Genomic DNA, 18605 nt, shown 5'->3' with positions numbered 1-18605 from the left:
TTGCCAGTACTGTTGCTATCAGACAAATAAACCACCATGCCTTTAAAAACAGGCCCAATAAGGACATTCTGTATTCAGATTATCAAAAAAAGATGTAAAAGACTTACATTATTGTAGTGTTGCCTCTGTAATCTTATGCAATTGTGGTGCTTTTGTAATTATTCTAGTTTTGTCCCATATTGGTTGCTGTTTTGGTCAAAGTTATGTTTAAAGGTGAGGTTCCAGAGCCATAAATGTATTTTTTTTTTAATTGTAAAATAATTATTGCTTCGAAAACATTTGAACTACACTTATTTTAGTTGTAGATTTATTAGATAGATTTAAAACAAGCCTAAAAAATGCAGCCTGTGACTCAGGAGGAAAATATGTCCAACATCACTAATAATCAGCTGATTGACCAACAATCTCCCCACACCTTGATGCATTTCTTCACTAACAGACTGTCTTTGTCTCTCTGCCAGTGAGTGGAGGCTGGTCTTCGTGGACTGAGTGGTCGGAGTGTAACGCTCGCTGTGGGCGGGGCTGGCAGCGAAGGACGCGCAGCTGCACCAATCCTGCCCCTCTTAACGGGGGCGCTTTCTGTGAGGGCCTGCCCTTCCAGAGAGTGACCTGCACCACGCTGTGCCCAGGTGATGATCACGTGCATTTCTGTATGGGTTGAAACTACAGGAGAAATGGTCAAAAATGTGTTAATAAGTGGCGTTTGTTGCAACCTGTAACAGATGGGTGGGTTTTACTGCATTAAGATAATTCAGATGTTATCATAGAAGACGCCAACAGTGTAGTTTTTGGAATATTATGGATTTCGAGAGATGTATTCCAGACAGTGAAAGTCAGGAAATTTGTTAAATTCTCAGGGGATGTTATTGAACATTGGAAATTCATACTGTTGTCACTGTATGCAGGACCAGGTTATATTTTGCAACTTATTTCAGACATTCTTTGCATCACATGCTGGTTTCCGGCTGGTTTTTCTCCACTGCAAATTCAGCTTTAGTGGAATCGCTGTTTACCCCATTAGAACTTTTTGGAGCTGAAAAACAACATTAGCAAACGAGGAAGGAAAACCCTTTTTAGGTCATGAAAATGCTCCAATATCGTCACGGGAAGTCGTGGAAAAGTCATTTACATCACGGCCACAGCGTGAACCTTGATGGTACTTTCAAACGCTTTCCGGCACCCACTGATTTGTCTTTTCTGTCAGACATTACCTTGACTCCACAGTAGTACAAAACAAATCATAAAAGGCATTTGCAAATACTGTAGCGTTTGACCTAATCAGGAAATTACGCACTTCAAATGATTACATATAAATTATACGGTAATGCACTTACCTAACCAAGTGTTATTTGCCCAGAGTGATGAAAGTAGTTAGATGTTGCTTTGGTCTTAACTTGTTCCACTTTGACTCATATCTCTGACTCATATCTCTGCCCCCACCCCCTTTTCCAGTGGATGGAGGCTGGACAGAGTGGGCAAAGTGGTCAGCCTGTGGGACAGAGTGCACCCATTGGCGCAGCAGGGAGTGCCAGGCCCCTCCGCCCAGGAATGGAGGCCGGCACTGCAGTGGCAGCATGATGGAGAGCAAGAACTGCACTGAGGGCCTGTGCACGCGCAGTAAGTCGCCCGATCAGCCTCTTACAGCTGGGGTGGTTGTTAAACTCGGAGCCAGAGTTATAGCTAATTCTTTTAGGGTGATGTTGTAACCCGTCTGCATGTATCTAAATCGTCAATCAGTCCTATAACAGATATCGTTTTGGCTCGGCCAGCTGTTGAACTGAGCATAAGAGGTATGATGGCAGTGATTTCCCTTCTCATAGTTCACAGCTGTATAATATGTGAAGGTATATGGCATTTCCCAAAGAGGTATCTGTGGGGTCACTTTCATAACAAGATAGTTTTTGGTTCAGTCAGCTGTGGAATTGATAATAAGAAATGCGACACGCAGCAGTTTCGTCACCCATAGTTCACCCATATAATATGTGAAGGCATAATGCATTTCAGAGCTATCTAGTCTAGTGTGGTATTCTCAAGGCATTTGACCATTGTAAAGACACACGGAGGACAAGGGTGATGAGGAGAAAGAGAGGGAGAGAGAGAGCTGAGATGCAAATAAGCAAAACTCAGACAGATGTTTTTTGGGGGTAAACCGAGGTTCACAAAGTGAGTAGACAAGCAATCCACATCTAAAAAGCACAGATGGGTAGAGGGAGAGAGAGAGAGAGGGAGAGAGACTGGGAGAGCAAGTGCAGGGTAAGGGAGTGCATGGAGTGGGAAGCATGCATGACACGACCAAGTGGAGAAATTAGCGGAGGGAAGAGCATATGAGAGTGAGTCAGACTCACACTGACACCCAATGTGCAGCCCGTGATGAGCTGGGAGGAATCCAGCTGACAGCGCATTAGAATCTCAGAGACACACGTCCACACACAGGCACCGAGATACACACACTCTCTCACACACACACACATACACAAAAGATGCACCGAGACACACACAGGCACACAGTCCGACTGCACAAACGCACGTGCGAAGGGAGATCAAATGTACACTCCAAGCAACTTTATGCTCCAACTGTATCAGACACACTCTCTGGTCCTGACGTAAACAGGCTTCCACAGAGCAGCCAGAGCAGACAAAGGCACTTTCTGATCCGGCTGCACACAGCGAATAGTTCTCAGGGACCAAAAGCCGCCATCTTCACAGCATCCCGGCACAGATCCTGCAGTGTTTCGAAATGCTACCGGGATGCCATGAGGCCAATTGGCGTTTTGATGTTGTTGGGGAGGAAACCTGTGCCCCAGATGCCTCTGTGTGCTAATTTCAGTAGCGATCGGCTGACTGAACATGTTCTCCGTGTGTGTGTTTGTGGATGGGTATATTTTTATCTTGGAAACGTTCTCATTTGGGTAGAGATGCTGTCCCGATGGATGAAGGTGATCACATGACTACATTCCCTTGCCCTCTAAGGGGTTCGAGAGATCTTTAGCATTGGTGGCGACATGGTTTCAGTCCACCGTGTCACCATCAGTTACTTCAGCCATAATGAAATCGCCACATTACTCTCATCCTCTTTCCATGTTCCAAGAAGTCTTCGCCTTAACCACTCTCATCCAAACATTCATAATCTCCTCCACAGTCATTTCTAGTAGGTATTCACATCCCCCCCCCCATATATATTGTATAAACAAGTATGCAAAATTTACGCATTGATTCTGTGACGCTGCTCTCTTTTGCACATTTGCAGACAAGGTTTATTATTATTTATTTTTTAGCCATACAGTATTTTTTCTTGCTCTTTTCATGTTTACATTGCTATTTACATATTGATTAGTTTTTCGTTGTTCATTTTCCAGCCTCGTCCTGGAGTTGTTTTACTGTAAAGTTCATTTGCATAGCTGCTGCTCCATCCGTTTATGTTGTTTTTTCTTTTCTTTTCTCATTTTCTTGTTTTTCTTCTGTTCAAACAGATAAAAAGATTTCTATTGAACATGCAAGCCATCGTAAGTTCACCTTCTCATGACTTCACTCTTTCACTGTTCACTGTTCCCCCCACTTCTTATTGCCTGTGTGTGTATTTGTGTGTGTGTGTGTGTATAAAGATGTGTGCGCTTTTAAGAGTCATAGCATCTGCGTGAGTGCAAGCTGATTACGTGGAGCCTTGTGCTTGAGTCTCCCCACACTTCCATGTCATCTCAGATCGCGTTTGGTGAAGACGCACCTCACGTTCTTGTCCACCCTGCTTATGCGTGTTGTCCCATCTCGTCCAGCCTGTTGACTAAGTGTAGCATAGGTTTCCGAGCCGACTTGATGTGGGCTCATCGCGTCATTTGCATAACGGAATGCAGCTCTTCATGATGAATCTAAAAAAAAAAAAAAAGATACAATTACAGCAAACAGAATAATTTATGTAAATGCAGTCAAACAAACCACTCAAAAACAGTTCATCTGGCTTTAACCCCACATGGTAGAGGGGCAAATCTGCAGTTCCTGTTAATGTGAGGGGAAAATGTTACATAAAGTCCTCCACGTGTCTCACTGCTGAGACTGATCCATAAGCTGTGAGGTGGAAAAGTAGCACTGAGGCTTGTTGGGGGAAACAGTTGATTTCTATCTGACTTTAAGTGATCAGTGATATAGTTAAGATCTGAAGTGATGGTAATTCCTCTAGCTGGATGTGACACGAGCTCAGGGGAGAGCGGCCACGGTAATGCACCTAATTCGCTATTGTTCCGTTTCTGGTAATAAGTGCGGACGGCTGTCGGATTCGGTTCCGTCGTGCCACGTGAGCATGGGTGCTCTCCTCCGCCAGCCTGTCTGCCCGCGGCTTTCCTCTCTTCCTCCTCTCTGCTTCACCCTTTCTTTCTGTATTGGCTGCTTCTCTGCTGCGATTTTGGTCTTTTCCCTCTCCAACTTTCCCACTCCCTTCCTCTCCTTACCTCGAGCAAAACTATCTCTATCTCCTCTCTCCTCTCCGTCCTTATCGTTCCTCTGCCCTCTCAACACATCACAACCTTATCTAACTCCTTCACATCCCTTTGGCCTGGACACCACTCCTTTATCTGTAACTCTTTCCTTATTATTCTTTATGTTTCTCCGCCAGACCACTCCTGCCTTGCTCTTTCGCTCCCTCACTCCTCGTCTTCTCCCTTTTTTTCTGCTGTGGTGTGACTGGCTCACGTGCCTAAGCCGGGTCAGGGTCTGTGCTAGCATTGGAGAGTCAGGGCAAAGCAAGCAGTAGTGGGCCTGCTGGCCAGTCACAACCAATCACTAAGCAGGAGGAAAGAGAGAGGGATGAACAGGGAGCAGGTGAGGTTAAGGCCGTCTACACACCCTACCCACCTCCCAGCCGGCCCGCTGGTGTAGTCAATCACTCCCCCTACAGGTTAGGAGCAGGAGGTAGTTATTAATGCCATTCTCCACTGCTCCCCTGGATAATTGTGTCTCATCAAACGGGATGTAGCTTTCATTCTGTTGCACGGCTAGAATAAAATCAACACTTGACTCTTGTCCTCTAACTTAATGGCACTGACACCACTACGGTTAAGGGTTTGTTTCCAATAGAGATGGCTAATGCGAAAAATGTGTGCACTCATGGCACTGCAAGGAGCTTCGCTGTAAGGGATGCAAGATATTTTCCCACTTAGCCCTAGTGCAGTCTATCCAGCCAGATAGTTTCTATTTCCCCTGATGAGGTTTCCAGTTTGCCATGGTCTTTCCTGTCTCCTGGCACCCCATTACCATGGGGTTGGATGGGTATTCGCAGGGCTGGGCAATATAACAGTATTATATCAATATCATGATATGACACAAGATATCATCTGGGATTTCATATATCTTAATATTGTCAGGTGTTGTCTTTTCCTGGTTTTAAAGGCTGCATTATGGTAAAGTGATATATCTTCTAAACTTACCAGACTGTTTTCGATGTTGTAAAATATTCCTTTACCCACTTAATTATTGGCATCATATTGTAGGTATTATAGCGGTTATAGGCAATATTAATGATTATTTATAGAAAATCTCATTGTGTAAATACTTTGTGAAAACACCAGTCGTCATCCATACAATATTGATATCAAGGCAATTGGTCAAAAATATAATGATATTTGATTTTGTCCATATCGCCCAGCCCTACAGGAATCATTACACTGGTGTAATTGTATGCATCAATCAAAGGGTTAAAACCAGCCATTATCAAGTGTTTTAAAAAAACAACAACAAAGATTTACACGTGAAGAACTCAACAGCAACAGCCCTTTCCAAAAACAATGACTCATAAACGACATAGTGTACGGTTCTCAGGAGGAAGGGGATTTGTTGGGAACTATTTCCTGCCAAAGAACAGCAGCAAACTGCATTTGTCCGCCTTGAAGGAGCACAAATTCAACCTGGATAGATAGATTGCACGAGGAGGTAGACACTCTGTACTTTGGGTTAACCAGCCCTTTCAAAGCACTCACAAAACTGACATATGTGTTCAAGATTGCCAGAAGCAAACTAAAAACTACTTTCTGGTGTTAAACTCTTTGGAGCGGAGAATGTGTTCTAAGTTGTGTTTCCTACCCTGTTGTGTTTCCCTTGGATTTGTGTCAGTGTGTGTGTGTGTGTGTGTTTATTTTTATTTGTTTTTCTGTGTGTGTTCATGTTGTCTTGACACTCTGCTCTCCTGTCCCTGTTTCAGCGCTGGCCCCTGGCATGGGTGTAGCAGTGTATGCTGGTCTGGTGGGGGCCCTGCTGCTGTGTGTGATACTGGTGCTGTGTGTGGGTGTGCTGGCATATCGCCGCAGATGCCGTCATCTCCACGGAGACATCACCGATTCGTCGTCTGCGCTCACCGCCGCCTTCCACCCTGGCAACTACAAGCCGCCCAGACAGGGTAGGTTCACGCACACGTACACACAAACACATTTTCTACATCGTTTTTATCTGTCAGCATGTGTTTATTTCCACTACTACTCCTCTTTTCACCCATCATCATGGAAACAAGATTGCACAGTATATTTCATTATCACATTTCTATTTATATCACCTCATGAAGGACTCCTCTTTATACTTTTATCTCTACTCCCTTACTCCACTTTCCATTCTCTGCTGCATTACACTTTTTTTACATCTTAAAGCATTTGTCATGCCTTCTCTTATTCTTGGCATCAAATATTAATCAGTAACATTAATCCATTTCACTCTCATCACTCTTAGCACTCTCAGCCATGCCTGCATCATTTATAGAAAATGTAGCTAAAATGGATACAGCTGAAACATGCGGTGTTATGTTTCGCAATGCTGTATTGATATTCTATAGCCTGTATTGATATGTGTCGTTTATGCATTTCATTTCCACACGGCGGGACAATTTTTTTTTGTTCACTGTGCCAAAATAAGTGCATTGTGCTAATTCTGTTTTAATAAATTCCTGCAGTTCCTGAGATTTTAATAATTGAATGTTGCAGACGCTTTTTGTTAATATCTAGGTAACTAAATTGTTCAAACTGGGCACCAGATTTTTCGTCATCTTTTTTGAATTCCAATGAGCTCATTTGGCTGCAAGGAATGGGAATTCGCTCAGAAGTAAATTGTTTTGAATCGGTTATGTCTACTCTGGTGTGATGCAGTAGGTTGTATTTAATGACTTTTTATACATTTTTTGGCAATTATGTAGAAGATTGCAATATATTGTGATGATGAATAACCCTGATGTGAATGGATTGAACTGAACAAATCATGATTGTTAAGTTGAGGTGTTGTGATGTTTGATTTTATTTGACTTTTATTTGTCTTGGAAAGGTTTTTATTAGGATTGTTTACTGTTTTTACTGAGATCTGTAATATGTGATAATTATTGTTGTTTGTTGTGGACCCCAGGAAGAGTAGCTGCTACTTCGGTGGCAGCTAATGGGGATCCAGATAAATAAATAAATAAATAAATATTGTGATACAAATATATCGAGACCAATGTGTTGTGATATGTGTTATAACTGTGAGGTCTTTGTGAATACTCAGCCCTATTAGAAACCTAATAAAGTAGCTCCTCTCCTGTGTGCACAGATAACCCACACCTGCTGCACCCTTCAGCTCCTCCAGACCTGACAGCCACCGCAGGGACTTTCCGTGGGCCCCTCTTCTCCCTGCAGCAAGGCGTCAACGACAGCCCCCATAAAATCCCCATGACCACCTCTCCCCTGCTGGATCCCCTGCCCAGCCTGAAGATCAAGGTGTACAACTCGTCCACTCTCTCCTCGCTGGAGCTCCCGGCTGATGGCGGCTCGGCCGACGGTGAGATCCTCAGCCTGAAGTCGGTGGGCACCGTGGTGAGAGATCGCGACCACCACAGCCACACTCTGCCCAGAGAGCCTGGCCAGAGCACCAGCGCCACCCTGGGCAACCTGGGGGGACGGCTCACCATCCCCAACACAGGTAAAAACAATGTACACACACAGTCCTTATTGCAATATTGTTATTTTTTCACAAATACCACAAGATTCACAAGCTCCCGTCGCGAACTGATGACAAGTTTAATTAATCAGTTGCTCTCACATATAACACAAGACAACCGCTTCTTTCCGCTTAGGTGTGAGTCTGCTGGTTCCACCCGGCACCATCCCCCAGGGCAAGTTCTACGAGATGTACCTCATTATCAACAAGTGGGAAAAAACTACGTGAGTGCTGGCTACGCCTCTCTTTTCTGTGCCTCTATTACACTCGGCTCACAACCACGAGGCAGAGCAGACCCCGTTCTCCCCTCAATCAGAATTTTTGCCATGCAGGGCTCACCTACTGTGAATCGGTCGCTTGAAGTTTCCTCGAAAGTTTTAACACTTTTCCCGAGGATGAAAAATTGAGCAAATTGTCTCAACTTTTGCACCAAAAGTGGAGTTGACTATTTATTTATTTATTTTATTTTTTGATACTCGGTGAATCACTTTGCTTCAGCACATCCCTACAAGCATTAAAGCACTCGCAATCTATGCCATGGCCCCAGTGATGGCATTTTGTACATGAGCTGTGATGTTTTTCAGCTGCTTCATATGGTTTCAGTTCCTCTCTGCGTGCATGGCCTCCACAGGTTACCCTCTGAGGGCAGTCAAACAGTGCTGAGTCCTGTCGTGAGCTGTGGCCCATCTGGTATGCTGCTGAATCGACCTGTGGTCCTTACTCTGCCACACTGTGCCCAGCTAGATACGCCCACACCTGACTGGACCCTCACACTCAAAACACAAACCCACCAGGGAGCCTGGGAGGTGAGACACAGTCCTCACGGATATCAACGCACTGCCCTTTTGGCCGGTGCGTGGCTGTTAAATCCTGCTTTCTTTTTGTGTAGGAGGTGTTGACAGTGGGAGAAGAGACTTTGTCATCCCCCTGCTACCTGCAGCTAGAGGAGGAGAGTTGTCATGTTCTCATGGAGCAGCTGGGGACATACGGCTTGGTGGGCCAGTCGTGCCCGCCGCAGCCTGCCTGCAAGCGCCTGCAACTGGCCCTGTTTGCCCCCCGGGCCCCCTGCCTCTCCCTCGACTACAGCCTCCGCATCTATTGCATCCATGACACCCCCCATGCACTCAAGGTACTGTCCTTGTGCTGGCAGAGCTCTCTGTCTAGAAGTCTTCTTTGTTGTCTTGCTGTTTGCATATTTCCTCCTCCTTTTGCTCCCTTTGAATTATCTATGTGTCAGTCAATCTGGGCGGGATATCGATACAATATCCATATTGTGATATGAAACTACATATCATCTGGGATTTTGGATATCAAAATAATTGTCATATGGTATAAGTAGTGTCTTTTCCTGGGGTTTTAAATGCTGCATTACAGTGAAGGGATGCAATTTTCTGAGCTTGCTAGGCTGTTCTAGCTTTTTTTTTATTATTGGAAACATTGTCTGTCTGTTCTGCTACATAAAGGTCATTGGAGCATAATTCAATGCCTTTTCTATCATTATAGAATATCTTGTGAAAGCACCAGTACACATTCCTACAAAATTGTCACAATACCAACGCGGAGATATTTGGTCCAAGATACTGTGATATTGGATCTTGTCCATAATAAAGTTAAAGCTGCACAAGGCACATTTTTCTTTTCGAAAAATACACCCGTCTTATCAGCCTAAATCACAAAGGGTGTCCTCAACACAGAAGTGCATCCCATCATCACTGATGTGAGACCGGGCAAATTTGAATTTGAATGCTGGTGTTTGATTATTGACAATTCCTCTCAGATTCAAAGCAATGAATCAAAACCTAAAAGCAAAATACAAACTGTCCTCTAAAAAGCTGTAAGAAAGTCCTCCATCCAGACAAAACCAGAGTTGCCAGTGCTAGATATTGATTTGATGTAAAGTAATCACAGATTGTCAGGTTTGGTGAACATGAGCACAGTACGTGCAGTTTACTCATGTCACATTGCATGATTTCCAGTTATTGTAAGTTCAAAATGCCTGCAAACAGATATCTCTCATTTCGCACTTGGTGCCAGCAACCTGCAAAGTTGCCTGGTGCGGCTCTTATTTTGAAAACACACTGTATCAAAATTCTTAAACAATAATGAAGTAAATAATATTAATTCAAATAACAGGGTAAATCAATGCCAAACATGAATTTAAACAAGGTACATTTGAAGGAAATTGAATCGAACCTGTCCTTCCTGTATCTCTGCAGGAGGTGCTCGATTTGGAGAGGAGTCTAGGCGGAGTCTTGTTGGAGGACCCCAAGCCACTGCTCTTCAAAGACAGCTACCACAACCTGCGCCTGTCCATCCACGACATTCCTCACACTCACTGGAGAAGCAAATTACTGGCCAAGTACCAGGTACGATACTCACTATGCCACTAATATTAAAAGTAGCTTGGATGGTCGCCTGTGCATATGGTGTTTTTGAATGCGACATAAAGGCTGTGCTCATGAATGCAAGCCCCCTCTCCATTTACAAAAGAGATGATTCTGACTACATTGGGAACGCAGCACAAATTATTATGGAAAGTGAAGTGAAAAGTATTCGTCAACCATTGTGAGTCATACTTTTAAGGTAATAATACCTTCTTCAAGCATGTGAATACAGTTTAATGGCTGCAGCAAGTTGTGCTCTGACAAAGACTTGAAAGACTTGTCTCCATCATCGTGGAATACTTATTTTTTAAGGGAACAGTTCACCCAAAATGCAAAAATGATATTTTCCCACTTGAACCTAGTGCAGTCTGTCCATCCGGATCGTTTTGGGGTGATTGTGCAATTTTGGCGTTTTTTCCAAGTTTCCCAGCATCCCAGTACAACAGGGCCAGACGGGTATTCGTTTGTGGAGTACAAATTGTTAAAAATGTACATGTGGAAAAACTCAACTGCCGCAATGCTTTCCAAAAACAATGACATGGATATCCAGCATAATCCACAGCCCTCGGGAGCATTGAGTTTTTTGGGAGCTATTTCCTGCTGAAGAACATTGGCAGTCTGTATCAATCTACCTCTAATCCATACTTATTGGGGATGTAAAATATGTTTGGGGTATTTTGGATATAATGTTGCTTTAAATGCGGGTCAGCTTGCTATTCCCTACCATTGTAAACATCAAAATTCTCTGTGCATTCCTTGGCCATAGCATCCAGATAGCAGTCTGAACCCTCTCTGAATAAATAAATAGGACTTCGCATAGTGGTCAAAATTTATGATCAGTCCATTTTAATGACTAACACATAGAGCCCCACTTGGTGAACACACCCTAAAGTTCATTGCACTCTCCTGGAATGGAAAGTGTGTCCTAGATCCTGCTTGGCTGTGCTACTTAGCACAGAGACACTTTCACCGCAGTGCATAGACCCCTTTTTCCCAGCTTTGCTCTCACCATTTTTCTTTGTGTGATAGGAAATCCCATTCTACCACATTTGGAGCGGCAGCCAGAGACCCCTGCACTGCACCTTCAGCCTGGAGAGAGGCAGCCTGGCTGTGTCGCAGCTCACCTGCAAGATCTGTGTACGGCAGGTGGAAGGGGAGGGCCAGATATTCCAGCTGCATACAGACATCCAGGAGGTAATGACGACAGTGGAAATAAGGCCCATGGGATTTCAGTGCTTACGCAGACACAGATGCTAACACCACACAGTTATCCCAGCAAACACATAGGTGACTTGCTTAGTGGTGTGAATATTCATTGGTTCAGTGTTATGCTGTTTGTATTGTTCAAACACGAAAAACGAGTTCTATCTGGATTGAAAGAAAATGTGTCTAATGTTAGGTTTTTCATTGATAAGCACAAAATCTCACTACAATTTAATAACTGAATTGTTATAATAAAAACTATAAAAGTGGTTTATTTTAACAGTATGTTTGTATCTCATTACTAAGAATCGGTTTGTCAGTCTTGACACGTAGCATCTCTCCCGAGGACAAAATCACTTCAGATGGGGGTCTGTGGCTTAATGAAAGTCAACTTGGGGGTCCAGAAAATGAAAAAGTTTGAAACCCCCTGGTATAACATATGTGCATAATAGCTGGATTCCAATTATTGATATCACGTTTTGTATTACCGTATCACACCGCACTGAATGAAATTGCAGCAAAATGTGAGATATTGCCAAGTATTGGAGGTTGCCTCAGGTGTCAACATGGTATCATATCGTGGTGAAGGTTGATGTTCACACACCTATACTTTGGTACTGAATCGCTGTTTTTTTTTTTTTTTTTTTTTTTTTTTTTTTTTTTTTTTGTCTCAATGCTTCTCTCATTTTCTTTCTGCACAGACCCAGCCTCCACACTCTCCCCTCCCTTCGGGGGGCGCCTGCCTGCCCTCCTCTCAAGTGGGACCTTATGCCTTTCGCTTGCCTGCATCCATCCGCCAGAAGATCTGTGCCAGTCTGGATGCACCGAGCGCTCGCGGTTGTGACTGGAGACTACTGGCACACAGTCTGGGCTTTGACAGGTGAGAGCTCTCCCTTGCTACCCAGTGTTTGTTTGTGTAGCATGTTTGTAATGCAGCGATGTTTGTGATCGTTCATTCTGTTGGTGTGCATCTGCCATTCTGTCGCTCTGTGTTGACAACTTGCTCCGCCGTTCTCTCCCTCAGGTACTTGAACTACTTTGCAACAAAGCCCAGCCCCACAGGTGTTCTACTGGACTTATGGGAAGCTTGTCACCAAGGTGACGCAGACTTGGTCTCTCTGGCGACTGCACTAGAAGAGATGGGCAAAAGTGAGGTGCTGGTTGTCATGACAACAGATGGGGATTGCTGACTGGTCAAGGAACAAGAGAGCAAGCAAGGAATTTTTTTGCCACCATGATAAAAAATATAAAAACCTGCCTATGAATATGCACAGCCCTGCACAAATCATAAGCCTTTAGAGCATTTTGGTTCCTTCATATTATTACCTCTGCCTCATCTCCCTCTCAGCACACTACCCCCTGATCAGTCGTTGTAGCTGCATATCCACAAAAACCCATTCCCACACCAGCCATCCTACAATAACTGCTAACTTGATTCAGCTTGAGTCCTCCATTCAAACCAATCTTGCACCTCCACAGAGAGTGAAAACAATTTGAAGGCACAATGGTGTACAATAGGTGTAAATTCATCTGTCGTGTGTTGTTAATTGTGTTCTTTAAAGATTGAAATGAGCATATTCTTGTATATAAATAGCACGGCTTTGGGAAACACACACACACACACACACACACACACACACATATACAAGAAAAAAGAAATCCAAGTATTCAGTACAGCAAAGCACGCACATTAACACACAAACACACACGCACAAATAAGCAGACGCTCACTCAGTAATACCTGTTCGTCATTACCAGCATGAAAGTGCATGATTAAACACCATCTCACCTCATGGCAGGGGCTTTTGTTTTCTAGCAACCGCATCATGTCTCGTAGTCTCCATTGTCATGCTGTGTGTGTGCACTGAATGACAGGCGGCACCAACCTGTCTCCAACCTCCTCAGGCTACAGAAACACTCCAACAGGCACATGGACAAACAGGTCATTAATTCCTTCTGACTGAGACAGGCTAGGATTTCTTGTCTAACTGCTTTTACCGACGACAAATCATATCAGGACCGAACCCTCGAGTTTTGGAGGGCTTGAGCATATTGCTATGGGCTGGGGAAAAGCTGCCTTTCTTTGTGGTAGGAGGGTGGATTTTGAAGTTTGTTTCAGGATTGGCGGATAACTAGACCGACTGACTCTTTATATTGTACCAACAAATGCCTCAAAGCCTTGGCATATCATTCCGACTCACAGGGGTGTTCTCTTTCATCTCTCCTCGCATCCCTCTATCTCTCTGCCACACTCCTCCAATCTGTCGAGAATAAACTGCAGGAGAGCTTTCTGGTCATCCCTTAAAAGTTTCCTTTGGGGAACGCTCTTTAAGTTATTATCCATATTTGTGGATTTTTTTATTTTATTATTTTTTTTTTCCACTGTCATTGCTGTTATGATCATGTAGAACCTTTTATTTTTCCTCATTTGTGCTTGATTAGGCTCTTGAGCTACCGTGTATGATTTTCAATTCTAGTAGAGCAGGCCAAATTGGAGAGTTTGGTGCACAGCGGATATCTCAGTGGTGAATAACAAAACCATGCTTATTTGTTATTTTCAATATTGTGTATCTATTCAAAATGTAAACTATAATCTGTAAAACAAGATTAGAGGTGGTGAAATGTCCAGGTGAATATGCTGTAAGCTATATTTCGTAGGCATTTTGCTTTGCTGTAACTGAGAGCAGTTTCTACTGTTGTTGGGAGATGAATTTTGCTGAATAGATTAGCCTCGCCTTGTATCAACTAGGCAGCAAGGGACCATAAAATTTACCTCAAGACTAATTGCATTATGTTTCACTCTATTGTCTATCTGCCACTTATCTGTCTATATGTCCATCACTCTATCCATTTCCCTGTAACTCATTATTTCCCCCCTTTTCTCTATTTGATAACAGATTGTTTACCTTTTTACTAAACCGCCTGCTTTGTGGTCAGGGTCCTCGAGCTATTTGCATTGTCAATATTGTTTTGTCAGTTGTTGTCAGACTGAAATTCAAATGCTGTCATCTGTAATGTTTTCATTACTTAATATTTTTATGTGTTTATCGAGTCTTTTTTTTTCCTCCCTTGAAGCAAAAAAGTGTTCGAATCTTTGAAAACACAAAACCAAAACACAGGCAGTATCCCTCCTCTTCAGCAGTGAGTCATGTCACTGTTTTGTGTGAATGAACTAAAAGCATAAGTGCGTGTATGTGTGTGAGTGGGTACGTGTGGGTGGGTGGGTGTGCACGTGTGTGTAGCACCCTTAAGATTTGTCATTTCTCTTTGTAAGTGCTATGCAAGTACAAAAGAACAGTGAAGCATTTGATTTCTTTTGTTCCCTGGAAGAGTAATTATATTTTTTCAGATCAGGGCATTGACAGGGTTTATCGATTGATTTGTGGGTTCAAGTGGTTGAAGAAAGCATTATAAACAAATACAAAAAAACAAAACAAAAAAAAAAACAGAAAAATGACTTTTTGGTGATGGTAATATGTGTTGAAATTCTCCATCTGGATCTGAAGGATTGGACTGTTGATCAAGGACGCCACTACCGAAAAAGCACATGTGGGAATACTAAAGATACTAAGGTGTGATGGCTGTAATATGAGTTCTGATTAACATTTTGAACACGTGCCCTGCAGATCTTTGCCCGTGAGGAGATACCTGAACATGACCGGTTCAGTTTCGTGCATCCCTGAACACTGCAGGACTACTTTCTTCCCCCAGATCCTGTTACAGAGACTTGCTAGCTGTAGACTACAGTGTTTATTCGCCAGATTTCTTGAGTATCTGTTGGATCTTTGGCTTCGGCTCCGAGCAGTTTGTCCCGGAGCTGGACTGGATCCCACCTCGCTCCCATCAAAGAGAAAAGTTTAGCCTTTGTTCAAAAAGCGAGTCACAAACATTTTTACGGGGAAAAAAATGGATTCAGTGACGTTGTTTTATCTCTGTAAACTACCAATTGTAAATAAACGTCTAGCCTTCTTACCTGTAACTAAATATAATTTTTATGCAATAAATTATATTTCTTAGTTTAACAAGAGTACTTTTTGTGTGCTTTGTCTGATGTTGTGCAAAAAAAATGTTATTATTGCAAACCAAATGATGTAAGGTCTATTTCCATAATCTTGATAGGGAATTACAGGTTTCTTTTGAGCTTGCTGGTGGAATAGTAACACTCTTAAATAGCATCCATGTTTTTTTTTTTTTTTTTTTTTTTTTTTTTTTTTTTATTAATTACAACCCCAATTCCACAGAAAAAGCAGAGCTACTCAGCCTTACCCTCACACCTCATTGGAGGATTCCCTCAGGGTCCATTTAGCTCTGAAAGCTTTTAACTGGCAGGCTGTCCAGACCTCAAATTAACAAGGTTTTAGAGACACTAATAGTAGCCTTTTAGAATTGATTCCACGCGTTAAGACTGAGCATTCCTACCTCACCTTCTTTTTATGAGTGCAAGGTGTGTGGGGATTCGTCAGATTTGGCCCTTACATCTACAACAAATATCCCAGTGAAAGGTCTGTATAACAAGTGTTCACTGCAATATGGTCTTAATGGGCGAGCAACCCTTTGCACCTGTTTCATTAGATGCAATGCTAATTTGGGACTGATGTGCCACCCTTCAGTGCATGAGTTAATTGAACCCTTTATATTACATAAAGCACTTGTATAAAAGCTAACCCCCAACCTCTTCCCACAGTGTGATGCTGTGTTGTTGTTTTTTTCCCAGCAGACACAGGGCCCTATCTTGCGCCAGACTCCCTAAACCCGCTATTTGCGGATTTAGGATTTAGGAAGAGGCGTTCCCCCGTAAAATTGCTATCTTGTGCACCTCCCGCTATCCGCAAAACACCTCCGCTACCCGCTATATTATGTATAGGCGTGTTTTGGGCGTTACGCCAGTTAAACCAATCAGTGTGCCAGGTGCCATTGCCTTTAAGGGCAGGATGCGCTATCCTAAATCCTAAATCCTAAACCCGCGATGGAGAGAGGGAGGTAGATTTTCTCAGGGCTTCTACTGAGGCTAAAGCAAGGTGGCTTTATATACATATTATATATTATATTATAGGCGAGTTAATTCGGGAGATGGAGCCACATGTGTCCAAGTGGACGTGTCACAAGGTTGTACTGATTGAGTAAAATCCCTGGGTCACACACCACACACAAGAGGCAGAGGTGGAACTATGTGTAAACTAATTCATTGACAAGGTAGATTGGGCAAATAAAATATTAAAATAATAATAAAAATATAGCACAGCTGCTGGCTTATGTTAAAACAATAAAACGTGCTGGCGTTAGTGTCCAATTAAAACAGTCTTTCCTCTAAACAGTCTATATGAGTAATATACTCAGTCCATTCCGGCGGCGTCCCGGTATCAGTCCGACCGTGTGCGTGGTGAGGCTCCGTCGGGGTGCGCATTGAAGCCGCCTGGGCGCGCTCTCCTGACAGCCCAAACTTTAGGGAAAGCGGATAGCGGGTGGTCAGGACCACCCGCTATCCGCTATCCCTAAAGTGTGTGCGCAAGATAGCAACTTTAGGGATAGCGCATGAAACACGCCCACGACGCACCTCCAGGCGCAAATGATGAAGTTGGCATAACGGATAGCGGGTAGCGGGTGGCACAAGATACCGTTTAGGGATAGCGGAAGCTCCTAAATCCGCAATTTGCGGGTAGCGGGTAGTGGCAGCGGATAGCGGGTGGCACAAGATAGGGCCCACAATGCGAGTAATCTTGAGTTCATGCAAATACAGCTTTGAAGATTTTTTTTTCCAAGATCACTGTATGACGGCAGAATGGATAGTAAACATCCCATACATAATACATGTATTATGCACAATATGTATACTTTATGCACAATATTTACAGAACATATTCTGCATTATTTACCAATAAGGGTTTTTTTTTGTAGTTCATGTAAATATGTGAATATGTGACTATAGTGGCAGAAACATATATAGGATTTACAAAAAAATGAAAAGGGAGCTTAGTTTTATGAAAATACTAGGTGATCATGAAAAAAACTTACTTTCTGGGGAAAAAACTAAAAAAGGGCATAGTTTACAAATGAGACTGTAACAGCTGTGCAGTATTATTGAAATATGATGAATAGGTATAATGAGGGGCATTTCTGCTCAGGGTTATAGAAGAGAGAATAACATGCTGGAGTGCATTGTTAGTGTCTTTAGGAATGGTACAAAGATGCATTATTATTTTGCAGTGGCACAAAGATCGGGTCTGTTGTTGCCAGAAGGAAACAGCAGTTCAACAGCTGTGGGTTGGATCGGCTCTGTCTCTGGACAATGTTCCACTTAATTATCATGAGTTCATCCTTATTCCTTTTCTCCAGGCAGATAATTGTCCTGCTCTCACACAAGAGGACAGATGTGTTGCCCCACAGTGCCCTCTGCTGGTGTTTGTACCACCTAACATACACATTATAAAGGCGACTATCCAAACCAAACCAGTGCCCCCATGATATAATGTCTAACAAAATCTGCACTCTTTTCCTTTTGAATGACAAAGAAAACATAATTTAAGAGGGAAAAGCAATGACAGGTAATCATGGTGATGCAGATCATTTGTTGATTTTAACAATATAAGGTTTATGTGCTTTTGAAGCCACATAAAATTGCATGAGACTGAAATGCTTATTTTAGTAAAATAAATGTGATGTTCCTGTCTGCTTTTCAATTCCTCATATGTATGTATGCGAGCAGAGGATAAATTACTTGGGGCCTCTGGTGGAGTGAAGTCTAGCTGTAACCTAGCAACATATTATGATATCCATTGCAACATATTAGTAGCGCTGGTGATGCTGTTAAGTTATTAAGCAGTGACCCCACTGCTATAATAATATTCAAAAGTTTGGAATTAAAAATATTTTATACTAAGGTATGAAATGTATTTATTTAAACGAACAAACAAACAAACAAACAAACAAACAAAAACAAACAGCCAAGACATTGATAATGCTGCAGATGATTGCTGCTTGAAATAACTGCATAACTCAGTCTTTAAACATGATTGAAGCAGACCTTAGTCCAGTGTCACAGTGTCACCACCACTCCCATTATATTAAGTACAACTGAAAATAATC

General features: G+C 42.8%; 1 protein-coding gene across 1 annotated transcript in view; it reads left to right on the top strand.

Annotated features, from left to right (window-relative positions):
- unc5b (unc-5 netrin receptor B) overlaps positions 1 to 14976 on the top strand; it is a 60606-nt gene extending 45630 nt beyond the window's left edge. The window contains exons 6-17 of the mRNA XM_030070877.1: positions 462 to 629; positions 1453 to 1617; positions 3471 to 3503; positions 6185 to 6379; positions 7549 to 7917; positions 8072 to 8159; positions 8567 to 8741; positions 8825 to 9064; positions 10152 to 10301; positions 11349 to 11513; positions 12224 to 12402; positions 12547 to 14976. Coding sequence (XP_029926737.1) covers positions 462 to 629; positions 1453 to 1617; positions 3471 to 3503; positions 6185 to 6379; positions 7549 to 7917; positions 8072 to 8159; positions 8567 to 8741; positions 8825 to 9064; positions 10152 to 10301; positions 11349 to 11513; positions 12224 to 12402; positions 12547 to 12712 — 2093 coding nt within the window. The 3' untranslated portion in view covers positions 12713 to 14976. The remainder of the gene's footprint in view (positions 1 to 461; positions 630 to 1452; positions 1618 to 3470; positions 3504 to 6184; positions 6380 to 7548; positions 7918 to 8071; positions 8160 to 8566; positions 8742 to 8824; positions 9065 to 10151; positions 10302 to 11348; positions 11514 to 12223; positions 12403 to 12546) is intronic.
- Positions 14977 to 18605: the final 3629 nt, after the last annotated feature.

Source organism: Myripristis murdjan, chromosome 15 (assembly GCF_902150065.1).
Source record: "Myripristis murdjan chromosome 15, fMyrMur1.1, whole genome shotgun sequence".
NCBI classification, from domain to species: domain Eukaryota; kingdom Metazoa; phylum Chordata; class Actinopteri; order Holocentriformes; family Holocentridae; genus Myripristis; species Myripristis murdjan.
The sequence above is the reverse complement of the archived record's forward strand: the minus strand, read 5'-3'. Positions and strand labels throughout refer to the sequence as shown.